The sequence below is a fragment of the Leucopleurus acutus genome (genome assembly GCF_964270905.1).
Source record: "Leucopleurus acutus genome assembly, chromosome: 2".
Taxonomy (NCBI): domain Eukaryota; kingdom Metazoa; phylum Chordata; class Mammalia; order Artiodactyla; family Delphinidae; genus Leucopleurus; species Leucopleurus acutus.
The window spans coordinates 135481388-135508378 of NC_139143.1; the positions used below are offsets into that span (position 1 = coordinate 135481388).

The window sequence follows — 26991 nt, forward strand, 5'->3', positions numbered from 1 at the left end:
AGTAGCTGCTTTATAAGTTGACCCTTAAACAATGTGGGGGTTGGGGTGCCAACTCCCCTGTGCAGTTGAGAATCTGCATATAACTTTTAGCTGGCCTTCCTCATCTGTGGTTCTGCATCCATGGGCTCATCCAGCAATGGATCATGTAGTACTGTAGAATTTATTATTTAAAAAAATCTGTATATAGGTGGACCCATGCAGCTCAAACATATTATTCAGGGTCAACAGTAAATAGTTGTTGGATGAATGGTCCTCTGGACTGTCTGCCATTGCTAGTAAGAGTTTTGGTTTCCACTCTTGCCTTTCTCCTTTCTGGCCAACATAGCCAAGAAAGTTGCAGGAACCCAGATTGGAGTCTCTAGGTCCACACAGCAGAGGATGTGATCTTAAGGCTCTGGAGAAGGCAAGATGAGGTATCTTGAGATGAGATTCACCCTGAGTTGGCTTGCCTGCCCTCTAGCTGCAACCAGATGTAACAACCACTGGAGCAGGTGGCTGGGGAGATGGGGCACGCTGTGCCACTTGGAGGCACATCGACTTTCCAAACTTCAAGCTTTGCCACTCAGAGCATGAGGGAGCCACACCCCATCTTTAACTGATCCAGAGTCAACTTTTTACCACAGGAGGAGGTGAGTGGGTGAAGGGAACTCGAGGGGAAAATGGAAAGAGAGATGTGCTGAGGCAGTTCTTCCCAAGGGTCAGTTATGGGAGGCTCACGTGAAGGGAGATAATCTATGTTGGAGGGTAAGTAGCCCTCATGGGCAGGAAGGTAGTCCACTGGGAGGACTGTCGAGGGGCTGGCTGGGATTCCCGGTGTTGAGTCGGGGCCCTTGCTCCCCAGCACCTTGTACAGATCCACCCCTTGTCCTGTCTCTGCTGTGAGAGCTCTCGGAGGTGGGGGGCTCGAGGCACTGTATCTTGTGTCTTCCTCAGAGGTATAGTGACCTTGGACTCCTTGTCCCTTTTCTGGCCAGTTGGGGTGATGGGAACGTCTGAAGGCTGGGGTCACTTGGTGAAGGACTTTGTTGATGACCAGGATCTCAGGTTCCTCAGGAGTGGGCCAGTCTGTCAGGAGCCTATCCAAGGCCAGCTGCGTCTCCTCCTGAAAAAGGGGAGGAAGAAACTCATGTGGCTATGTTGAGTAAGTAGCCATGACGACCGACTTCTCCAGGGTTCCAAAAGGCCTGGCAGCCTGCACTGCCTAGTCAGCTCGAGGTGGAACACTGTGGGCCTTTACTTTGTGAGGTAAGAGAAGCAGTTAACATTGCTGGGGAGGCAGACAGGCAGGAGCCGTGGACTCCTCTCAACCCCAGCCAGTGAGCGATTCGCTACCCTGCTCAACCTTCAACTAGACTTGTTTCTGGTGAGTCAAACTGCACCAGCTGCTTTTCCTCTAGCAGAGAGGGTACGAGGGTGTGCAAAGGAAGGGCTGAGCTTGCATCTGTCTGGGGATGAGGCACAGAAGAATTTAAAAGAGTCACACTAGGGCTGAATCCTGAGAGATGTATAGTATTTTCCAGGTAAGGAGGTGGTGGGCAAGGAGAGTTGGTCTATTCTGGAACCTGCTAGTTCTTTCTTAGGACAGACACACTGAGGCTTCAGAAATAGAAGGAGGTCACATGTTGAAGGGACTTTTATGGGATGCTAAAGAGTTTGGGCTTTGATACAACTACTGAAGGTTTTTTGTCAGGGTAATATCCTTGTCAGTTATGCTCATAAGAAAGAACCCTCTGGAATAACTTTTTGGAAATGATGTTCATCCTTTCTTCCCTACAGCTAATTTCAGTTGGTACTTTTCTTGCTTTGTCTCTCTCGACATCTAATTGGTTACCAGCTCTTCAGTGTCATATCTTTCCTTTCCAAACTTATTACTGATTCCTGAGTCAAGTTCAAGCACTTTATTAACATTTCTTTTTACAGGCTTTATTGGGCTCTCTTTACGTCCTTGAAACTATGTTTTATGCTGACTGCTTGATCTTTCTGAAGCAGATCTCCAAAGCCTGCTTTCATGAAGCCCCTAGTGACTGTTCCCTCCACTGGATTCCTACAACAGCAAAGAAGCCACCTGTTAGGTTCTTAGCACAAGAAGCTTTATGCTGTCACTTTTTTTTTTTTTTTAAACATGTCTGTAAGCTATCTGCAAGTAGGGACCATGCCTTAAGGGAGGAGAAGAATAACAAAAAATAGCATTAGGACAGGGCAAACCCTGAGGACTAGTCCCAACTCGGAGACTCTACGGCTTGGGAAAACTCAGTCTACCTGTCTGGACTTTGGATCCCTCATCTGTCGGATGCCAAGTTGTGCAAGAATGATTTGGTTTGGACTGGCCTCTGATGTCCCCACCCTTGCCTTGAGCATGGCAGTTGTCCCCAAAGTGAATGACGATGCTGTCTTAGGGTAGACTTCTGCAAAGGGCGCTGAGCAGCCAGAGGGTACGTGTGTACTTTTCTTTCGGGAGCCTGCTTTTTCCCTATCGCTATGCAAACTGGCCCTGGCACATTGGTCTGGCTTGGAACGTGACTGGCAGCGGCCAAAGTGCTGAGACCACTGCTATGGAAGAGATCTCACTGGATGAGGATCATGTTGTTTTCACAGTGCGAGGCTCTGCCTTCTTGAAAGCTCTGGCAGTATCAATAGAGGCTGTTCCTCAGAGCTTTTACAAAGCAGCCCCCCTGGCTGAGGGGCAAGGCGTCTTGGACCACTAATAACTCAGGTACATCATGGAAACTATTTTAAGCTTTTACAAGCTCAAAATAGATAACATCCCAGTGATCCCCTTTATGACTGGGCCTTTTCCTCTAGAGCTTTAAGACCCATGGCTTTTTAGCCACATTTTAAGAAATGGTAGGGGGATGTAAAGTCTGAGAACTTAAAGCACATTTTGTTGGAGGTGAAAGACTATTGTGTTTCTGATGTCTGCCCCAGCCTGTCACCAGGAGAGCAGTTTGGGTCTTTAAAAACAGTCTACCCCTTCAAGGGTCAAGTGACATGGGGTTCTGAGGCTGCCACAAGGCCATCATAGATGGCATGTTTAATTTTTTTTTTAATTTTCTAATTTACTGGTTATTTTTGCAAAAGAAATATATGCACATAGTTTTGTAAAAAAATTTTTTTAAGTTCAAAGGGAATTTGTAATAAAAATTAAGTGGGCTTCATGCCTACAGCTGCCTCCCCAAAGGCAACCACCATTATCAGTTTCATATTTAGGCTTCCAGAAATATCCTGTGTACATGTTGGAGACTGTGTGTGTGTGTATAAAATCATCTTTTTATACAAATGAGAACCCACTTTAGACAATTAGTACAAACTTTGCTTTCACTTTTAAATATATTAGAGATGTTAGACACATATAGATCTCATTTTTTTTTAGTAGTTGCATAACATCCTGTTGTACAGATATACCCAAATGTTTAACCTAGTCCCCTGGTGGCAGGTTACATTACAGCTTCTATTTATAATGCTGCAATGAACATACTCATACTGTACAACTTTGGGCATGTGTATGGCAATTTGTTATTTTTTCCATGTGTTACTTTCTCTAACTCTTTGTCTTTCTCAGCATCTCTTCTAGGCTTTTATGGGCTCTTCAGTGGCTCTGCATGCCTCTGTATCCCCTCATGTCCAGGCAGTGGCAAATAGAGGCCATGATGCCACAGCTACCAGCTTGGGAGCCAGGTGTCAGCGACTGACCCAGAGCTGCTTCTCACTGTGCTATTTCAGGCTTTTAGGACATGGGACTGTGGAATCTCCGCATTGGAAGAGAGAGATCTTAGAGCTCAGTTGATTCAGTTCCTGGTACCTGAATCCCCTCTAATACTAGCAGTGGCATCCTTATTGAGTGCCTTCCCATAGGTCATCACAATATTGCCACCAAGTGAGGGCCCAGTGTGTGAACACCTCTTGAGTTAGTCTGTTCAGCTCAGAGGTTTTGACTGCTGGAAACACACCCCTCAGCCTGTGCTTAAGATCTTTTAGAACGTATAGTGTAATGGAGGACAGCACATCCTGCTTGTATGTGAATCCAGGGTCCACCTACTAGCTGACTAACACTGGGCAAGTTACTGAGTCCTCTGTCCCTCACTTTCCTCATCTGAAAAATGGGGATAATAATATTACAATCTCATAAAGCTGTTGTACAGATTAGGTGTTAATGCATGAAAATTTTTTTTTAAGTGCCTGGCATAGAGAATGTATGTTATGTGTATATATAAATGTAAATATATTATTATGTAATACTGTTGTATATCATATATAATTATATGTCATGTATAATCAAATATATATCAAACATCTATCATATATACGACATATACACGCACATACATATACTGTTGTTATTATACTGTTCTTGCTACTGTAACTTAACAGCAACAAAACTCCTCAATAGAGAGAGGAGACTTCAAGTGTAAATCTTCCTGGGAAGAAAATGAATGATCTTTGCCTTATATGAGCCATGTGCTTTACATGGCATCTTACTTAGTCTTCACAACAATATACATGAGAGATATTGTCAATTCCTATTTTACGGAGGATGAAACTAAGGCTCACGTCATCGGGCAAGCGCTCAAGGGTCATTGACATAGTAAGTGGCAGAGGTGGCCTTATTTCAAAGGCATTAAACTGCGGTGACTTAACTTCCTACGGAGGCAGACATGGCTGGGACCAGCTCTTTCTCTGAGAGGCGGCTGGTACCACTGGCTTCTGGATGAGGCATGGGTGACTGAAGAGAAGAATCTTGGAGGAGGAGGGCTATACGATGCGAGAGTGCGGGGCTGCCGAGGCGCCGGGTGATGGGAAGAATGTGGGCACCCCTCTCCTCCCCTTCAAGATCCTCCGTCAGAGACAGACCCTGCTGCCCGCTGTGAGCTGCTCTTCCCTCCTAGAACTGTGGCAGCCGCTCCCTGCGTGTCCTTTACTCCCAGCACGCTCATCTGCAGCTGAGCAACCTCTCCTGCCTTCAAACCTTTTCCTTGCACAATGGAATGACTTACTGGCTTCCTGCCAAGACCAAAATAGTCTGGGCTCTATTTATCTGTTCTGTGCTCACACAGGACGGGGAACATCACAGTAAAGCTTCAGTGCTCTTGAATTTGGATGAGCCAAGGCTCAGACTAGTGCTTGGCAAATATATTTGCTTTTAAAATTTCTTTTGAAGTGAGCTGAGGTGAGGAGAGGAACAGAAGGCATAGAGAGGAATGAAAAGTTATGGGTCTTTTAGTCTTGGTCATAAGCTTCAGAAAATTCCTGTGCATGGGAGTGATGACTCAGATGGTAACCTAGCACTCGTGATAAGCAGCTTATCCATAGGATCTAAACACCGAGGTTTCCCTGTACTACGATGAAAGACTTAGATGTACTGATCACCAGAACCCCATCGACTGACCACTAAGGCTTTATACCTTACCTCCACAATGGGATATTTCTTGGCCCAAGTGCTATTCGCTGGGTCTGGAATTTCTTTGCTACACCACTGAGGTCTGAGGGCCAAAAGGAGAACAAATACCCTGCAGGTAAAGAAAACAGTGACATGGGTTAAGTGGGCATACGGTGGCATGGAAGCACAGTGACTTCAGTGTAGGGGTATGCAAATGAGTAAAATGTAAACACTGCAGGAGAAAGATGATGCATCGTCCAAGTCTGGACTAGTTTTCTGTGAAGTTTATAGATGATAAAGACTTGTGGTGCAACCACTTAGGGTTTGCTAAATAAACTAGGGAACTTTTGCTCGGTGTAATGTTTAGCTATCACTAAGCAGCCAAGCACTCACTCAACAAACGTTGATTGAATCCTTAATGTATGACCAGCACAGTGCCACATGCTGGGGATAAAACAGCAGACAAGAGGACATGGTCAATACCCTTGGGGAGACTGCTATTTATATTTAGTAAATTAGAATGTTTATAAAGAGCTTGTAATGAAAACAAAGAGTAAAACGGGATACAGGTGGTATAAACAGCTTGGACATAACCAATTAAAAAAATGCCAAAAAAAATACCAATATGGAAATATCCAAACTATTAAAGTAGTTGTATTTGGTGATCAGAGGGTCTTTTTATTTCTTCTTTCCACATCTCTGGGTTTTTGAAAATATTTTAAGGTGAGTTTATTATGCGGAAGAAAAAATCCTAAAAATGTTTCTCATATGCATATGACTTAACTATTTTGACTATTTTTTTTAAAAAAAATCAAGACCAATATGAAGCATTTTTAAAGACTTGGCTTTAACACACTTAGTTTAATAAGAAAAGTAAGCTTCTGGGACGTGCTCAACCCTTTGAAACAAGAGATGAGGCCATGTGACTAGGTTTTTTCCAAAGAAATGTGAGCAGAGGTACCTGTGACCTAGTATAGATCATGCAGATGAGGAAAGTACCCAAGGGATGGTGGGCCAATAAAGTGGAAGACAATTGGATCCCTAAATGACAGTGTGGAGCAGAGCTGCCAACCAATCTGGATGACATACCTTAGAACTATTATATGGGAGAAAAATGAGCTGTTTTATTAAAGCCACTATATTTGGGGGCTCTTTTTTTTTCTTTAACAGCAGAAGCCTCCACCCTAACTGATACTATTTCCCTTCTGAGAGGATGCATGTGATCCTAGTTGACTCTTTGAGTTCAACTTTTTCAAAGTCTACCTAAAGAGAGCTCTGCTTTGAATTATCTATCACATATGGGGGAACTTCAATAAATGGAAAACCTTTCAGACAGGTTCAATGACTAGTAGAATGACTTTGAGCTAGTTTTATTTTGACCTCTTCTCCTACATTACACAACATCTGAAGAAAACTATTGAATAACTAACTCATTTAAAAAATTCTCTTTACCAAATAATACATGTTTAAAGAAATTTTAGGAAATACAGTTAAATAGAACTAAAAGCACTATGATTCTATCCCCTGTTATAACCACTATTAATATTTTAGTGTATGTCCTTGGAGCCCACAGTATTAACTGCCGTCCAATACCCATTTTCCCCTCTTTCTTAGAAAGGGGACCCTGATTTACTGGGACAACAATAAGCCCAGCTAAAAGGCCACAGTTTTAAGCCTTCCTTGCCTCACCAAGTTCTGGCTAATGAGAGGTAACCTAAAGTGCCATGTGTGACTTCTTCATGTGTCTTGAAAAGGTGGGTGTGGGCACCTCCCCTCTCCCTGTAGTTGTAGAATGCAGGCACGATGGCCATAGTTCCTGCAGCCATTGTACCATGAGGTGAACTTGATGATGAAAGCCAATGTCGGGATAGTGAAGCAGAAAAAGAAGGAGCCTAGGTCTCTGATGACTGGGGACCTCCTACACCAGCCATTACCTGAGTTTACTCACTTTACCTGGGTGAGAAACTTAGCTCATTTGTCATATTTTTATGTTACATACAACCAAATTAAATGCTAACTAATATAACTTGCGTGTCTGTGGGCACGTGTGTATGCACTTTTTTAAAAATGAAAGTACATGTTTTGCAACCTGCTTTTTAAAATGTAATATAGCAAATATTCATACCATTTAATTTTCTTCTACATCTTTAATGAATGCATAGTATGCTGTATAGCATGAAATATACTGTGATTTATTTAACCAATCCCACATCGTTAGGCATTTAGGTTGCTTCAAATTGTTTTCCTTCTATGAACGATACTTCAGTGAACATAGTTGCCACTAACTATCTGTATATACCTATGATATACTTAGATGGGAATTGCTAGGTGAAACGTTTAATATTTTTAAAAATTAAACATATACTGTCACCCCAAAAAGGTGAATATATTTAGTGTGCTACCAGCGATGTAGAAGAGTAACCATTTTTTTGACCCATAGTAGCAACAGCTATTATATGAAAAAAAAAAAAGTTACCAAAGTTGGCAGGTGTAATGAACTTACTTTTGCCGGAAGCAACGCACTGAGAGAACGCCCACCATGATGACACCCATGCAAATGCTTGGTGCCACAAATGTGCTCCAATTGGCTTCACCTGAAACGAAAAGTTAGCATACCCTGTGACTGAGTTATCGTCAATGAACATTTCTAAATACTGACTGTTGTGTGAACCCGCTGGGCTTTACCCACAGCTCCTGGATAGCTAGACTCAGAAACAAGGCCAACTCTCTTTCGCCCATTGAAGAAGGAAGAAAGGGCCCAAAGGGGCCAATACTAAGGTTCCAAGGAAGGAGCTCCAGCCCTACAAGGGCTTCTTCCTCTAATAGGTGCAGAAGGAAAGGGAGTGTGGTATACAAAGCACTGGTTGTGAACGGGAAGCCCTGGATTCCATTCCTAACTCTGCCGCTGACTGATGTGTGGACCTCAGGTTCTTGATCTATAAAAGGTGAACGATGACATCTACCTTGCAGGTTGTTGTGAACATTAGAGATGGTGTATTTAAAGGGCACAGCCATGTACCTGAACAGAGGAGGCCTCAAGAAATGGTAGCTATTAATTTTACCAAACCATTGGATAAGCCCTCTGTCTACCTAGGGTCTTTGAAATTGTTCTGATTCCTTCCTATGACATGTAAATATTTCACTACGTGTTGGAATTTTTCATTAATTCATCCAACATTTATTGAATGTAAACCATGTAACAGGCCAGATTAGGTACTGTAATACACAGATGAATAGGACCTAGGCTCTGAAGACAGATGTGTAAACATGTAAACAGTAAACCATGATGCCACGGGATACATGTAAAAACAGCATGTACAAGGCTGTGTCACAGAGAACAGCATGGGAAATGGCTTCACGAGCAGCTCAGGAAGGTTTCCCAAAAGGCAGGATGTCAAAAGTTTAGAGTCGGATGACTAGGAGTTGGCTAAGTGGACAAATTAGGGAAGTGCAGACTAGACAGCAAGCACGGAAGGAGGAAAGAGCGAGTGCTTCAGCAACCGCAAATAGTCTGGTCCTGCTTTCCAGTATGAATGATGAGTATGCGGCAGACAACAAAGCTAGATGGATGAACAGGACCAGGTCATGCAGGGCTTGGTAACAAAGCAGTTTAAATTCTAGCTTGAAAGCCCGTGGGGAACCACCGATGGGTTGCAACAGGAGGTAGAATGTCAGCAACAGGGATCTTGTAGAAAGATTCTTCTGATAGAGTGAAGAACAGGGTGGGAGGGAGGGTGACCAGGGGCCACTAGCGGCCAGAGACCTGCTAGCCCCTGTGACAGGGGCTTTTCCCAGGGCTGAACAGGGGAGTTAATGCAGGAAACCTTGTTACCACCCCACACAATCGGCACAATCTGACATTTCGTTAGCATCTGCCTTTCTTTCCGGGCAGATGGGACGAGTCTGGAGTACCAGGAGTAGAAAGATGCTGAGTCCTTAGTCCAATTAATTGCTCACAAGTTAACTTTCATGGGAGTGCTTGAGAAGAGGGCTTGTCACTTTTCCCAGTGGAGGAGTATCTGGCATAGAACAACAAAGTCCTGAATGATTTACTTGATACTCCATGTCACAAAGCAAGAACAGCTTGTTTTATGCTTAGAGCAGATGCAAACAGGGGCTGCCAGAGAGAAAAACATAATTTAGCCAGTGGAGAGAAATTCATGTTAGCTGGGTCACTTCGTCACATACTCAAATTTAACTTAAGAAACTCAAATCTGTGTCTGATTTGTAGTTCTGCCACTTGCCACCTCTAAGACCTTGGGTAATCTTTTTGTACCTCACACCTGTAAAAAGGCATCATAATCTCTCATTCTTTTATTCATTTCGTATTGAGTGCCTGGTAGTATGGCCAGGTACAGGCGTGTAAAGCAGTCACATTACATGGCTGTGGGCAGGATTAAACGAGTAAACGTATGTGTTACATGTGTTGAATTGTGTCCTCCCACCCCCAAAATTCATATATTGAAGTTCTAACTCAGTAAGTACCTCAGAAAGTGACCTTATTTGTAAATAGGGTCATTGCAGAGGTAATTAGTTAAGACAGGTCAGGCTGGAGTAGGGTGGCCCCTAGTCTGACATGACTGGTATCCTTGTAAAAAGGGCAATTTTGAACAAAGAGAAACACACAAGGAAAACTTTAAGTGAGATGAAGGTAGAGATCTAGAAACCAAGGAATGCCGAAGATTGCCCCCAGTCGCTAGGTGAGAGGCGTGGAACAGATTCTCTCAGAGCCCTTGGAGGAAGCCAACTCTGTTGACACCTTGATCTCAGACTTCCAGCCTCCAGAACTGTGAGGAAATGAATTTCTGTTGTTTAAGCCACTCAGTTTGTGGTACTTTGTTACAAGAGCCCCAGCAAACTGATGCAGTATTCAAAGAGCTTAACACAGTGCCTGGCACATAACTATCTGATATGCAGTAGCTGTATTATTTTTGGGATTATTCTCATCATTCATTGAACAGATATTCATTTAACAAGTACTATGTGCTGGGTGCCATTCTAGACCTTGATGATAGAGATTAAACAGATACTAGTCCCTGCCTGTTGGATTCAGAGTTTTGAATAGGGGTCAAGTATAGCGCATTATGAAGGAAATATGGATGTGCATTTGGGAAGGCTTTCTGGAGGGGGCAACATTTTTGCTGAGTTTAGAAAAACGAGTAGACACTGTCTCCAAGCAGACAATGTAATGGTAGGGCACTCTGGTTAGAGGAAATAGGAAGGGCAAAGGTATAGCAGCAAGAAAGTAATTAGTGAATTACAGAAAATCTGATAATCTCCATATCAAGGAGTGGGAGTATACTCCTGTATAGGAATTCACAGTGGACTTGCCCTCTCTAAGGGTGGTTCTTACCTTGCAGACAAAATTCTCTTTCATTTCCTCGGGGGCTTTCACCAGCAGCTGTCAGAGCTGTCATCCATAGAATGTATGTCACTCTGGGCCGCAGGCTGTCTATGGGATGAGAATTTGGGGAGACCCTATAGGGAATTTCTGAAAGGAAGATAAATATAAAGGTTAAGGCACAAATTAAAGGAAATATCTGAATGTGGGCTCTTACTCATTTTTATTTGTTAATGCTTCATTTAATTTGAAAGAGGAAAGCACATTGCTGCTTTAAAGTAGTCCTAATTCATTAATACTTAACACTTTAAAAGGCCCTAGGCACTGTCATTTATGACAGCACCACTTCACAGCATATCAGAAGAATTACATTTTTTTCCTGTGGTAAAATCTTTTCAAAGAATTTTTATTATTTTGCTTTTGAAACTATTTAGCTGTAGTAACTTCTTCTATTTCCTATGACTATAATGTTTCCGACATTTATCAGGTATATTTGAGAACTCCTGGGTAGGAAACTAAATGTACAAATTATTTTCAACGGAATTTTTAAGCAAGCTAAGTTTAGCAATTAATGAAATAGACATTTAATAACATTTATTAATTCTGACTTTCTTTATTTTTTGGTAAGTTCTGGGTACTGGTCGTAGTGGGTTTAATCATTGATCTGCTTCAATTTGACATAAAATCTAAAAAATGAGAACAATGGTACTTAGATTTATTTTGGTAGTTCAAGGCTAGACTGTCAGTTCTTTATGCTTTTAACACCCCTGCAGGTTCTCAGCAAGTAAGATTTTGGTTTTTGAGCAATGTGTTTATGCTGTTTTTTTCCTCCAAGAGATAGGAATATCGGTAGCCTTTAGTAAATAGGCAGTCTCCTCCTCCACGGATCTGCTGGGTGTGAGTTTTGGAGTGACCTCTCAGAAACTGAGGGGGGCTATAGAATCGAGGCAAGAACTTTGACAGGTGTAGCCTACTGGTTTGCTCAGCAGACCTGTGTGTGTGCTGGTGATCAAAGTGGAAACTAGAACTCAGCACTTTGTGCCTCAACATTAGTTACTGTCTCACAAACCCCAGGGCAAGTCAGATCTTGACCCTGTTTGCTGAATTTATTTCAACAGTCACACATATTTATTGAGTGTCTGCCCTCGACAAGGCACCAAGGCACAGAATCTGCCTCAAAGAGTTCACCATCTAGTAGGGAAAACAGACCCCTTACACTCACTCACCCCTACTTACTATGTGTGACCAGCAAGATGGAACCCTGTATTATTGCATCCACTCCACCCAAAGGAGCTGAGGCCTGAGCAGATCATTTAACAGCTGTGACTATCAGAGCAATTTCTATATTTTACATCCTTTTGAGAAAAAGTACCATGTGGAAAATTCCCAAGCCTACTTTAACCTGATGAAATTGCTTGCACAGACTTCAGCTATATGATTACACTAAAATGTCTCTTATTCTCAAGGCAGGGGACTAAAACAATAATTTGGGAGAGACTTTCTGGTCATCTTTCTGCAGCAAAGCATAGGCAAGCATCAGGGAGTCAGTCGTCCAGCGGTGTTAGGGCATCCTTAACTCCAGGAGTGAATGAGCCGTTGGAACACAAGGGAAGGAGTTTGAATGATTTTTTGGGCCAAAAAAGTTTACACGCAAACACGGATACATGCACATGTGTATATTTGAAGAATAAAAATAGAAACTATGGGGGAAGCCAAGAGGAGGGTGATGGTGTCAGCAGTTTGGCTGGCAAATAGGTTGAGGGGAGTAAAGGAAGAAAGAAGTCATGCAGGAAATACTGGTTCTGCTGCCTTGTCTGGGCTGTGATCTCTGGCAGAGATAAAGGAGGCCATTCTGTTCTTGGATCTGAAACTTTAGGTTTAAGGTGGTTAAATGACAAAGGCACCAGTTTAGGGAGATGTGATAGTTGCCAATCATCTGAAAGGTCACCAGTAAGAAGGTCAAGTGGTACCAGGCAAAACAGCTGCAGGGCGCCTGGAAATCAGCTTTTATCTAAACATCTGCATTGGTTTGACAAAGCCCACGGCAGTATTAACCCATTTGTTACTCAAAAAATACTATTTTTATTAAGCACCTACTGGGTGCTTGGCTGTATTATAGGTAAGGGGGAGACAATGGTGAGCTAACTGCCATGGCTTCTGCCCTCATGTTGGCAAAAACAGCCAAGCGATAAGTAGAATGTGTGTGCCCATAGAGCAGTGCACATGGCAGTATCAACAAACTTCCAGAGGAGTGGCTGTGGACCCAAATCACCTGGGGAATGCAGATGCCCCGCCCCAGGGCTACCCCGCTCACCTGCCCAGGCAGGCGAGGTGTTCCTACTGCACCCTGCTTGTGCTGTTAGGGGCCGTGACAGAAGACGCCTCGGAACTCCATCCTCCTTTTGCTGATGTGGAGCTTCTCTGCTTTCTTTTTCCCTCCTCCTCAACCTACTGCCCTCTACCACTCTCTAGAAATGGCACTTGTGGATTTGCCAATGATTTCTGGTTGCCCAATGCAATAGTAGGTGTCAGTCCTTGATTACAGCACTTACATATCACTTTTGTGTACTCTTCCATCTCCCTGGGTGCACTGTGAGCTCTCTGAAGATAGGGAACAGGTCTTTGTTCATCTGTAAGTGCTAAAAGGGAAACCATCTAAAACTGGTACAAAACAGGGCTTTGAATCTGCACCTTCTCCCCTTTAAACTTATTTCAAAATACCCTTACACAGACTTTAGATTCATCATATTTGGTGCAAAAAAGGTAGGTAATATCTTCAACATCTACAAGAGCAGATTTAAGAACCATCTAACCATGTTGATCTTGTTGTAAATAAGTATCTTGGTTTAAATTCTGTCAAAATGAAAAATTGGGGGGGGGGAGCAAATTTCATATGAAGTATTCCAAATGGCTCATGACGAGATCAATTGATTCATCACCTTTGGTGCATTTCAGAACTGACCCCGACAGTGGGGAGCAGTTCTGTTCAGTGATCTGCTGTATTTAACAATGGTGGATTATTAAGCTGATTATTGTAAGATCTTACAGTGGAATACTATAAAGCTGTTAAAAAAAAGAATGAGACAAGTCCACATGGATTGATGTGGAAAGATCTCAGTATGTATTATTGAGAGGCAAAAGTAAGGTGCAGATCAGAATACAGATGTTTATCCCAAATGTATGCTAGTGTATGCATTAAGTTTTTTTCTGGACGAACACACAAAGAACTGCTAACAGCCTAAGTATGGAGGAAGGGATAATTTCCACTTTATATCTTTTGGAACTATTTGAATGCTTTTACTATATACAAGTATTATTTATGTAATAAGAAATTAATTAGCTTTAAAAGTCATAACTTTTAGAGAAGCAGTACTGCAGATCTAAGGTCAAGAGAGAGGACCAATTCCTCAGGTTTCCCAGGTAAAAATCACTCTGCAGGCAGCCCTCTGACACCTACATCTCAGGCTGGCTTTGTTACATTCTTCTTGGACCTAATAGTTCTCACGAAGGAATAAAATGGTTGCTTCTTTATGATAAATGCTCCCGAAAGAAAGCCAGCTGCCTATGAAATACTAAAGGGAAGCTCAAGCCAGGAAAAACAAAACAAAACTGAGTAAATCAAAGATTAGAACATTAAATCTGGCAAGTGACTTGGAACTGCTTGGTGAACGAGTGATGAAATCATTTGAGATAATGCTCCAGCCAGAATTTAATTGCTTTAGTCTTACAGCATAATTACGGGTCATAAGGAGTTACTTAAATTATATTTTATCCATTTAAGGAGAAAATAATATGCTATGATGATATTTGCAAGTGTGGTGATTCGAAGATTCTCCAAATGCATTTCCTGCAAGTCTCAAGGGTCTATATAATAGTATCAAAGCACGCTTATTGCTTTTTGAAATGCTGTCTCCCCATATGAGTAAGCTCCTTGAAAGCCTCGTCCAGTAACTTCATTTCTTCAATTTGCTTGGCACGTAACACATATTCAGTAACTTTGTGTGTGTGATTGTGTGTGTGTGTTTAGATGTCTATTTTTCTTCATTCAATTAATTTCACATATATTTATGGAGCACCTCCTAAGTGCCAGGTATGGTGCTAGCACTTGCACACCCTTGTGTTTTCCCAACATCTAAACAAGAAAGACCCTGCTGGCTTTGTTTCTCACACATACCACAAAGCTGAGGCTGGGAATCGGAGTCCTGTTCCTTCCAATATATCCTGTAATGGAGGATGCAGCCCATTTGCTCCCGGGCTGGAATTTCGTTCCATGAAATTAAAATGCTCCCTTTTTCCTCTGAGATGGCATTAATGTGGGGGCCACTCAGTGGTGCTGTGAAGTAGAACACAGGAGGCTTTTGTCACCCTCCAAATCCAAACCATTAAACTACAGCAAAATTGGGCAAAAGGTCCCAAGACTCACCTTTGTGCTTAGAGTTACCCCGGATGGAGTTGCATCCTCCCTGGTCCCCTGAAAGTGCATGCACGCGGATTTCATAACATATGTAGGGTTTTATGTTTTCTGCAAGACATAAAGACAGACGCTACTCTGGGTGAAACAAGGATTTAAAGAAAACCACACAGACAGCTTTTGAAACAAAACTCACCTTCAAGGAAAAACTTTGACTTTTACAAATAAATTATTTGCTGTTTACAGAAAAGTAAGGGTCGTGTTTTGCAGACATAGCACCGGAATGGCTCTTCTAATTCCCTAGATGCTTATCAGGCTCTGACAGGGCAACATGGGATGACACATTCAGGCGTGACTAATCAGGGGTGCTCAGTGCAATCTACCCCCTTGTTCCCCCCCTTCCCCCACTCCTCGTACCATGTTCCACTCAGATCTCAGTTGTTTCACAGCTTGGAAGATTAGGAAGATACCTGGGAATGTTAATACTCCTTCCTAGCTTTTTTTTTTTTTGCGGTACGCGGGCCTCTCACTGTCGTGGCCTCTTCCGTTGTGGAGCACAGGCTCCGGACGCGCAGGCTCCGGACGCGCAGGCTCAGCGGCCACGGCTCACGGGCCCAGACACTCCGCGGCATGTGGGATCCTCCCGGACCGGGGCACGAACCCGTGTCCCCTGCATCCCTCTCAACCACTGCACCACCAGGGAAGCCCTCCTTCCTAGCTTTTAAAGTGCCACACTTGGCAGTTTTCTGTCAGTCATGAAGTTTATTGGCAAGTCACTCTTCCCTTCCCGAACTCCCTATTTCCATGAATCTCAGATTTCTACTTCCTGTAAAGAAAAGTCCCCTCTCATAGATACTGCCCATGACATATCTTTAAACTCCCAATGAAAGTTTAAAGGAAAAAGATTATTTCTGTTAGGTACCTAACTGTAGTCTCATGTGGTCAGGGTAAGGACTCTCTCCCATATTGTTCAATGCCCTGCCATAGGTAGGTCTGGTCCCCTACACTGACAATTGATTAGGGTTTAACATTTTCTTTTTTGGGAAGAAGAATTTTACATCACAAAATAATTTACTAGTGTGTGTTATATAAAAATCTATTGTCCCTTAAATATTCCAGCAAGTAGGTAGTATATGAAGCTCAGACGTGCAACCAGTACCGTCAGAAGGGACCACGAGGAAATCAAAACTCACACCATGGGTGAGTGCCAACTCGTATCCATGAACCGAGTGAAATGGAGCAAGGCTGCAATCAGCTTAGTCCTGTAATCCAAAGATACTTTGTGGGTAGCCTCCAGACCCAGAAGCTCCGAGGGCCACACGGAATATGGAATCATTTCATTTGGGAGGGGCTGGTGCCTGGCTGCTCTGTTGCTAGTTCTGGAAGGGACCCACCAACCACCGTGCCACGTGGGAGTTCCAGATGAGCTCATTAGGCAAATGGTTTCGTTGCATTTTGCCATGCAAAGTGTGAGTTCAGGGCAGAGGCCTTGGGGAGCTGCTGCATCAGAAGCTGTGGGTTCCTTCTTATGAACAGCCTACCCTTAGTGGAGGAGGGAGGAAAATGTGGCTCCACAACTTAGCTGACATTTTCCTTTCTATGAAGAGCAGAGCCCTAGCAAGCTTGTTCCCCAGTTCTGACCTTAAGAACTCCTGTTTTACTGGCTAATTCTTACATGAACACCCCCTAATCATTGTCTGCTCCCTACCTCAAAAATTCCTTAGCCTTTGCTGCTGGTGGATGAAGCCCATACTCTTTTTTTTGTTGTTGTTTGTTTGTTTTGTTTTTGCGGTACGTGGGCCTCTCACTGCTGTGGCCTCTCCCATTGCGGAGCACAGGCTCCGGATGCGCAGGCTCAGCGGCCATGGCTCACGGGCCCAGCTGCTCCGCGGCATGTGGGATCTTTCCGGACTGGGACACGAACCCGTGTCCCCTGCATCGGCAGGCGGACTCTCAACCACTGCGCCACCAGGGAAGCCTGAAGCCCATACTCTTAACATTTTCATTTCTTTCTACAGTCTGGCTCCAACTTCCAGGCTTATATCTTGAAACCCCCAGGCATACACATATACCTGGCACCCTTGGGCAAAGGCTCTGTCTTCACATTTATAAACCACCTCTTAGGTGGTTTATCTGCAGAAAGCTAAATTCACCTATTAAGTCTGGGAGAAGGCAAACATTAAATGATCAGCAATGAGGAGTAATCACAGAGGAAGTATGATGGGACCATACAGAAGAGGGGCCCAAATAGCTAGGCATCAGGGAAGGTTTTCTAGACACTGTGATGTCTACGTATTTGTAAATGGAGTGTCTCTATAAGGTCAGAACTGTTTTCAGCAAGACAAGACAGGACTGACAGTTTCTAGCCTAGGCCACACCAACTTATAATCCAGGAGGTGCACTTCATTGTAGTCTGCTCCAAAACACCCAACTTGGCCCCAGCCAGATGCTGAGAAAAGACTGGTAAGGATCTGATGACAATGAGTCACCTTACTTATTGGAGAGGATTACTTTGAATTCATGATAAGTATGAGTTAAGTTTTAAGTGTTTATTTCCAGAACATAACATCAACACAGACTCATAGTTGATCAAGTGTTTTCAAGTGGGAGAACAACTTGAATTAATAGTTATCTTAACCAGTATTATTCATTTTATTCAAATGAATATATCATACTTAGGAAACATTTTAGCTTCCTAAGTATGGAAAACATTCTCTCTTGTCATCTATTTTATGCATTGTGTGTAGAATATAGAATTTCTAAAAGGAAAGAACTGTAGGGACTATATAGTTCAAACTATCCCCAAGGGGTAAATCCTAATACAGTTTATAATAAGCTTTTACAATTATATAGCAGTTTAGAGTTCAGTAAATGCCTTTTCTATCCACTGTTTCATCTGATTTGATGGGCATAACAGCTCTAAAGGAAAAATGGTTCTACTGCAACAACTCTAGGGACAGAGAACACACTGCCTTGAGGGGCAATCAACTGTCCTATTAGAGACCATCAAGTATAAGGAAAGTTCTATCTCAAAATTGAGCTGACATCTGTCTTCTTATAATTTTTATGCAGGGGGCCTTCATTATGCTCTCCAAAACAACAAAGGACACATACCCTTTCTTACATACATGTCGAAGCCAGTAACAACCATCAACCACCCCCCACTGCCCCAATCCAGAATTCTCTTCTATCGGCTAAGTGGTTTCCACATTAAAAGTTCCAGACCCGGGCTTCCCTGGTGGTGCAGTGGTTGAGAGTCCACCTGCCGATGCAGGGGACATGGGTTCGTGCCCCGGTCCGGGAAGATCCCAGATGCCGCGGAGCGGGTGGGCCCGTGAGCCATGGCCGCTGAGCCTGCGCATCCGGAGCCTGTGCTCCGCAACGGGAGAGGCCACGACAGTGAGAGGCCCGTGTACCGCAAAAAAAAAAAAAAAAAAAAAGTTCCAGACCCCTAATGGCTTACTCACTTTCCTCTGATGTTCACTGGATTATCCAGGCAGCACCCTTTTTATTTATTTATTTATTTATTTATTTATTTATGGCTGTGTTGGGTCTTCGTTTCTGTGTGAGGGCTTTCTCCAGTTGTGGCAAGCGGGGGCTACTCTTCATTGCGGTGTGCAGGCCTCTCACTATTGCGGCCTCTCTTATTGCGGAGCACAGGCTCCAGACGCGCAGGCTCAGTAGTTGTGGCTCATGGGCCTAGTCGCCCCGCGGCATGCGGGATCCTCGCGGACCAGGGCTCGAACCCGCCTCCCCTGCATCGGCAGGCGGAATCTCAACCACTGCGCCACCAGGGAAGCCCTAACTAACCTAACTTTGATATGCAAATAATACCATTTCTCTTTGGGAAAATTAAAATAAGAAGAATTTCACTAATAGGTTTTTGGTAACATATTCATCGGTAAGTAAGGGAGGCCTCTCAGTACTTTAAACACAAAACAATCTTAGAAGCTGACTGTGGGGCTTCCCTGGTGGCGCAGTGGTTAAGAATCTGCCTGCCAATGCAGGGGACACAGGTTCGAGCCCTGGTCCGGGAAGATCCCACATGCCACAGAGCAACTAAGCCTGTGCGCCCCAACTACTGAGCCTGCACTCTAGAGCTCGCGAGTCACAACTACTGAGCCCCACTGCTGCAACTACTGAAGCCCGCACGCCTAGAGCCTGTGCTCCGCAACAAGAGAAGCCACCGCAATGAGGAGCCTGCGCACTGCCCCGCTCGCCGCAACTAGAGAAAGCCTGCGTGCAGCAACAAAGACCCAACACAGCCAAAAATAAAAATAAAAAAATAAAAAAAGAAGAAGCTGACTGTGGCTAACAGACAGAGTAAGACACTTCAGAGTTTGTGAATTAAGAACTTGAAAAAAAGTAAACCTGAGACCTTGCCCTTTAATGTTTGTTTGGCAAATGTCAACTGCCTGCTGTGTGACTAGGACTAGATCTCTCCTCTGAGAGAAGAGGTTAAGGATTCTTTTCACTGGTCAGGAATGGCAAGCCCCATTTAGGGATTGCTATGATGAAAGCTAAAGGGCAAGTGTCAGACTCTGACGGGAGGAAGATGTGCACCACAGCAATCATTTATAAAAATGATTAAATGAGCCTTTGGCTACCTTGTTTTCCAATTGTCCAATGTGGTTTACGCTCAGGATTGAATGGTTGACTATTGGTGAGATTTCTTTTTCGTTTAAATTCATATTGTATGATACAGAAATTTAGGATGTGCTTGCTCCAAGGGTAAAATGAAATTGTAAAAAAAAAAAGAAAAGGCATTGATTAACTTCTGTCCAATTATTTGAATACATTTTCAGACACTTTCTATCACTTGATTTTAACCACTGACAGATTCAGAATTTGAGGACTAGAGACACCAATTATCATATAGATAATTCTGGATTTGTTATCACACAACTAGTAAGTAGCAGAATTGGAAATGAAAGATCTTCTGGTTTCCTCGTCTGTACAATGGGTATAATAAGTCTTGCTACACATGACTGTTCTCAAAATTAAATGAACTCCCAAATGCAAGGTGTCCATCACACTGACTGGCTACTACTTAGCTCTCAGCCATGCTTGTTGGGTTCATTATTCAGTCATCTTATACGGCACTGTATCAGGCACATAAGTTTTCCATAAATTCTAGAGTTTTTAGTTAATCAGTGAGTCTTCTATGGCTGCAGTGGTGCATCCTGATGGGCTCTAGGTCATCACTATCCTTCTTCTCATGCAGCTACCTGTAACTGAAGGCATGACTCTGGGTTCCCACCTGCAATTTCCTCAAAAAACGTGAACTTAGAAACACTCTAGAAGGAAGGTGAATAATTAAGTACCTGAAATCAGAGCAGACAGGTTGTAGGGGGGACTCCACAACCAGCCTAGAGGGGGCTGCGTGCTGGCCCCCGGACGGAGTTCCCTCCATTCCACCACATACTCCTGCACAGCAGCGGCAGCTTTCCCTGGAGGCGTCCATGTCACCATGAGGTTGTCCACGCCCTCTGAGTTTGCTGAGACCTGTTGAGGAGCCAGCAACCCTTTATGGGGAAAGAGGAGGAGGGGTAAAAATGAAATCACAGTGGATAAAGACATAGAAAACAACAACTCAACCCAGCAAAGTTGTAGCAAGAACCGATTTCTTATAAAGAACTTCAGGTTCACAGATTTTGTTCATCCAGCTTCTCAGATCAGTGCCAGGACCCTATGTAGTGTTATTTATGAAATTATTTTCCCCTTCACCTTCCATTTCACTTCCCATTTCTGTGTCCCCAAAGGTACCTGCTCTAGTGAATATAATATGCATCCTTCTAATCCACCTCCCATATGTTTATTTACATATATATGTGTCCTTGAGAACTAGTGTTGCTTTATGCTGGTGTGTTGAATTTTCATGAAACATGTTTGGAGTAAATCTAATGCATTTGCTAACTTTTTATTTCACTCAACATTATGTTTCCAGGATACATCCATCCTGCTGCTATATGAAAATCCAGCTCATTCCTTCAGACTGCTGCCTCAACCCTGTCTTTGTCCAGTCTCCAAGTGACAAGCAGTAGCTTCCTTCCAACTTTTTGCCAACACAAACAAGGATGCAATGAACATTCTCTAGCATGTCCTCATGTGTGCCTGTGCAAAAGTGTCTCTCTCACCCTCCTACACTGTTGGTGGGAATGTAAATTGGTAAAGCCACTATGGAGAACAGTATGAAGGTTCGTTAAAAAACTAAAAATAGAGCTACCATATGACCCAGCAATCCCACTTCTGTGCATATATCCAGAGAAAACCATGATTTGAAAGGATGCATGCACCCCGATATTCATTGCAGCACTGTTTACAATAGCCAGGACATGGAAGCAACCTAAATGTCCATCGACAGAGGAATGGATAAAGAAGATGTGGTACATATATATTAATACATTGGAATACTACTCAGCCATAAAGAGGAACGAAATAATGCCATTTGCAGCAATGTGGATGGACCTAGAGATTGTCATATAGAGTGAAGTAAGTCAGAAAGAGAAAGACAAATATATATCATTTATATATGGAATCTAGAAAAATTGTTCAGATGAATTTATCTGCAGGGCAAAAACTGAGTCACAGATTAGAAAACAAACTTATGGTTATCAAGGAGGGAAAGGGTGGGTGGGATGAACTGGGAGATTGGGATTGACATATATACACTACTATATATAAAACAGATAACTAATGAGAATCTGCTGTATAGCACAGGGACCTCTACTCAGTGCTCTGTGGTGACCTAAATGGGAAGGAAATCTAAAAAAGAGTGCATATATATATATATATATATGTATGTATGTATAACTGATTCAATTTGCTGTACAGCAGAAACTAACACAATATTGTAAAGCAACTATACTCCAATTTATTAAAAAATTTTTTTAATATCTTTATTGGAGTATAATTGCTTTACAATGTTGCGTTAGTTTCTGTTGTACGACAAAGTGAATCAGCTATAAGTATACATATATCTTCATATCCCCTCCCTCTTAAGCCTCCCTCCCATCCTCCCTATCCCACCCCTCTAGCACTGAGCTGATCTCCCTGTGCTATGCAGATGCTTCCCACTAGCTATCCATTTTACATTTGGTAGTGTATAGATGTCCATGCCACTCTCTCACGTCGTCCCACCTTCCCCTTCCCCTCCGGTGTCCTCAAGTCTGTTCTCTAAGTCTGCATCTTTATTCCTGCCCTGCCACTAGGTTCATCAGTACCATTTTTTTAGATTCCATATATGTGCGTTAGCATACGGTATTTGTTTTTCTCTTTCTGACTTCACTCTGTATGACAGACTCTAGGTCCATCCACCTCACTACAAATAACTCAATTTCATTTCTTTTTATGGCTGAGTAATATTCCATTGTATATATGTGCCACATCTTCTTTATCCATTCATCTGTCGATGGACACTTAGGTTGCTTCCAAGTCCTTGTTATTGTAAATAGTGCTGCAATGAACACTGTGGTACATGACTCTTTTTGAATTATGGTTTTCTCAGGGTATATGCCCAGTAGTGGCATTGCTGGGTCATATAATAGTTCTACTTTTAGTTTTTTAAGGAACGTCCATACTGTTCTCCAAAGTGGCTGTATCAATTAATATTCTCACCAACAGTGCAGGAGGGTTCCCTTTTCTCTACACCCTCTCCAGCATTTATTGTTTGTAGATTTTTTGATGATGGCCATTCTGACTGGTGTGAGGTAATACCTCATTGTGGTTTTGATTTGCATTTCTCTAATGATTAGTGATGTTGAGCATCTTTTCACATGTCGGTTGGCAATCTGTATGTCTTCTTTGGAGAAATGTCTATTTAGGTCTTCTGCCCATTTTTAGATTGGGTTGTTTGTTGTTTTGATATTGAGCTGCATGTGCTGCTTGTAAATTTTGGAGATTCTTTGTCAGTTGCTTCATTTGCAAATATTTTCTCCCATTCTGAGGGTTGTCTTTTCGTCTTGTTTATGGTTTCCTTTGCTATGCAAGAGCTTTTAAGTTTCATTAGGCCCCATTTGTTTATTTTTTATTTTATTTCCATTACTCTAGGAGGTCGGTCAAAAAAATCTTGCTGTGATTTATGTCAAAGAGTGTCTGCCTATGTTTTCCTCAAAGAGTTTTATAGTGTCTGGCCTTACATTTAGGTCTTTAACCCATTTTGAGTTTATTTTTGTGTATGGTGTTAGGGAGTGTTCTAATTTCATTCTTTTCCATGTAGCTGTCCAGTTTTCCCAGCTCCACTTATTGAAGAGGCTGTCTTTTCTCCATTGTATATTCTTGCCTCCTTTGTCAAAGATAAGGTGACCATAAGTGCGTGGGTTTATCCCTGGGCTCTCTATCCTGTGCCATTGATCTATATTTCTGTTTTTGTGCCAGTACCATACTGTCTTAATTACTGTAGCGTTGTAGTAGAGTCTGAAGTCCAGGAGCCTGATTCCTCCAGCTCCTTTTTCTTTCTCAAGATTGCTTTGGCTATTCGGGGTCTTTTGTGTTTCCATACAAATTGTGAAACTTTTTGTTCTAGTTCTGTGAAAAATACCACTGGTAGTTTGATAGGGATTGCATTGAATCTGTAGATTGCTTTGGGTAGTATAGTCATTTTCACAATGTTGATTTTTCCAATCCAAGAACGTGGTCTATCTCCCCATCTGTTTCTATCACCTTTAATTTCTTTCAACAGTGTCATAGTTTTCTGCATACAGATCTTTTGTCTCCTTAGGTAGGTTTATTCCTAGGTATTTTATTCTTTTTGTTGCAATGGTCAATGGGAGTGTTTCCTTAATTTCTCTTTCAGATTTTTCATCATTAGTGTATAAGAACGCAAGAGATTTCTGTGCATTAACTTTGTATCCTGCTACTTTACCAAATTCTTTGATTAGCTCTAGAAGTTTTCTGGTAGCATCTTTAGGGTTCTCTATGTATAGTATCATGTCATCTGCAAACAGTGACAGTTTGACATCTTCTTTTCCAATTTGGATTCCTTTTATTTCTTTTTCTTCTCTGATTGCTGTGGCTAGGACTTCCAAAACTATGTTGAATAATAGTGGTGAGAGTGGGCAACCTTGTCTTGTTCCTGATCTTAGTGGAAGTGGTTTCAGTTTTTCACCATTGAGAACAATGTTTGCTGTGGGTTTGTCATATATGGGCTTTATTATGTTGAGGTAAGTTCCCTCTATGCCCACTTTCTGGAGAGTTTTTACTATAAATGGGTGTTGAATTTTGTGAAAACCTTTTTCTGCATCTATTGAGATTATCATATGGTTTATATCCTTCAGTTTGTTAATATGGTATATCACATTGATTGTTGTGTATACTGAAGAATTCTTGCATTCCTGGAATAAACCCCACTTGATCATGGTGTATGATCCTTTTAATGTGCTGTTGGATTCTGTTTGCTAGTATTTTGATGAGGATTTTTGCATCTATGTTCATCAGAGATATTGGCCTGTAGTTTTCTTTTTTTGTGACATCTTTGTCTGGTTTTGGTACCAGGGTGATGGTGGCCTGGTAGAATGAGTTGGGGAGTGTTCCTCCGTCTGCTATATTTTGGAAGAGTTTGAGAAGGATAGGTGTTAGCTCTTCTCTAAAGGTTTGATAGAATTCCCCTGTGAAGCCATCTGGTCCTGGGCTTTTGTTTGTTGGAAGATTTTAAATCACAGTTTCAATTTCAGTGCTTGTGATTGGTCTGTTTATATTTTCTATTTCTTCCTGGTTCAGTCTCAGAAGGTTGTGCTTTTTAAAGAATTTGTCCATTTCTTCCAGGTTGTCCATTTTATTGGCATATACTTGTTTGTAGTAATCTCTCATGATCCTTTGTACTTCTTCAGTGTCAGTTGTTACTTCTCCTTTTTCATTTCTAATTCTGTCGATTTGAGTCTTCTCCCTTTTTCTCTTGATGAGTCTGGCTAATGGTTTATCAATTTTGTTCATCTTCTCAAAGAACCAGCTTTTAGTTTTCTTGATCTTTGCTACTGTTTCCTTCATTTGTTTTTCATTTGTTTCTGATCTGATCTTTATGATTTCTTTCCTTCTACTAACTTTGGGTTTTTTTGTTGTTGTTCTTCTTCTTCTTTCTCTAATTGCTTTAGGTATAAGGTTAGGTTGTTTATTTGAGATTTTTCTTGTTTCTTGAGGTAGGATTGTATTGCTATAAAGTTGCCTCTTAGTACTACTTTTGCTGCATTCCATAGGTTTTGGGTCATCGTGTTTTCATTGTCACTTGTTTCTCAGTATTTTTTGATTTCCTCTTTGATTTCTTCAGTGATCTCTTGGCTGTTTAGTAGCGTATTGTTTAGCCTCCATATGTGTGCATTTTAAAAGTTTTTATTCCTGTAATTGATATCTAGTCTCATAGCGTTGTGGTCAGAAATGATGCTTGATACGATTTCAATTTTCTTAAATTTACCAAGGTTTGATTTGTGACACATGATGTGATCTATCCTGGAGAATGTTCTGTGTGCACTTGAGAAGAAAGTGTATTCTGTTGTTTTTGGGTGGAATGTCCTGTAAATATCAACTAAGTCCATCTGGTATAATGTGTCATTTAAAGCTTGTGTTTCCTTATTTATTTCTGTTTGGATGATCTGTCCATTGGTGTAAGTGGGGTGTTAAAGTCCCCTACTATGATTGTGTTACTGTTGATTTCCCCTTTTATGGCTGTTAGCATTTGCCTTATGTATTGAGGTGCTCCTATGTTGGATGCATAGATATTTACAATTATTATATCTTTGTCTTGGATTGATCCGTTGATCATTATATATTGTCCTTCCTTGTCTCTTGTAATAGTCTTTATTTTAAAGTCTATTTCGTCTGATATGAGTATTGCTACTCCAGCTTTCTTTTGATTTCCATTTGCATGGAATATCTTTTTCCATCCCCTCACTTTCAGTCTGTATGTGTCCCTAGGTCTGAAGTGGGTCTCTTGTAGACAGCACATATATGGGTCTTGTTTTTGTATCCATTCAGCCAGTCTGTGTCTTTTGTTTGAGGCATTTAATCCATTTACACTTAAGGTAACTATTGATATGTATGTTACTATTACCATTTTCTTGTTTTGGGTTTGTTTTTACAAGTCTTTTCCTTCTCTTGTGTTTCCTGCCTAGAGAAGTTCCTTTAGCATTTGTTGTAAAGTTGGTTTGGTGGTGCTGAATTCTCTTAACTTTTGCTTGTCTGTAAAGCTTTTGATTTCTCTGTCGAATCTGAATGACATCCTTGCGGGGTAGAGTAATCTTGGTTGTAGGTTTTTTCCCTTTCATCACTTTAAACATATTTTGCCACTCTCTTCTGGCCTGTAGAACTTCTGTTGAAAGATCAGCTGTTAACCTTATGGGGATTCCCTTGTATGTTATTTGTTGCTTTTCCCTTGCTGCTTTTAATATTTTTTCTTTGTGTTGAATTTTTGTTAGTTTGATTATGTGTCTCGGCATGTTTCTCCCTGGGTTTATCCTGTATGGGACTCTCTGCGCTTCCTGGACTTGATGAACTATTTCCTTTCCCATGTTGGGGAAGTTTTCAACTATAATCTCTTCAAATATTTTCTCAGACCCTTTCTTTTTTTCTTTGTCTTCTGGGATGCCTATAATTCGAATATTGGTGTGCCTAGTATTGTCCCAGAGGTCTCTGAGACTGTCCTCCATTCTTTTCATTCTTTTTTCTTTATCTGCTCTGTGGCAGTTATTTCCACCATTCTATCTTCCAGCTCACTTATTCATTCTTCTGCCTCAGTTATTCTGCTATTGATTCCTTCTAGAGTATTTTTAATTTCAGTTATTGTGTTGTTCATTACTGTTCGTTTGCTCTTTAGTTCTTCTACGTCCTTGTTAAATGTTTCTTGTATTTTCTCTATTCTATTTCCAAGATTTTGGA

General features: G+C 41.9%; 1 protein-coding gene across 4 annotated transcripts in view; it reads right to left on the reverse strand.

Annotated features, from left to right (window-relative positions):
- Positions 1–562: 562 nt before the first annotated feature.
- The window catches only part of IL12RB2 (interleukin 12 receptor subunit beta 2), a gene marked incomplete at its 3' end in the record, with an annotated part of 68946 nt that continues 42517 nt past the window's right edge, over positions 563–26991 (reverse strand). The window contains exons 9-15 of one of the 4 annotated variants that reach the window (XM_082865634.1): positions 20451–20651; positions 15139–15237; positions 14890–15048; positions 10728–10865; positions 7878–7968; positions 5405–5504; positions 563–1099 (exon numbers count right to left, since the gene is read on the reverse strand). In XM_082865634.1, the coding sequence (XP_082721760.1) occupies positions 563–1099; positions 5405–5504; positions 7878–7968; positions 10728–10865; positions 14890–15048; positions 15139–15237; positions 20451–20651 (1325 nt within the window). Of the gene's footprint in view, positions 1103–5404; positions 5505–7877; positions 7969–10727; positions 10866–14889; positions 15049–15138; positions 15238–20450; positions 20652–26991 lie in introns of all 4 variants that reach the window. The other 3 variants (XM_082865633.1, XM_082865635.1, XM_082865636.1) reach the window with 3 other exon arrangements.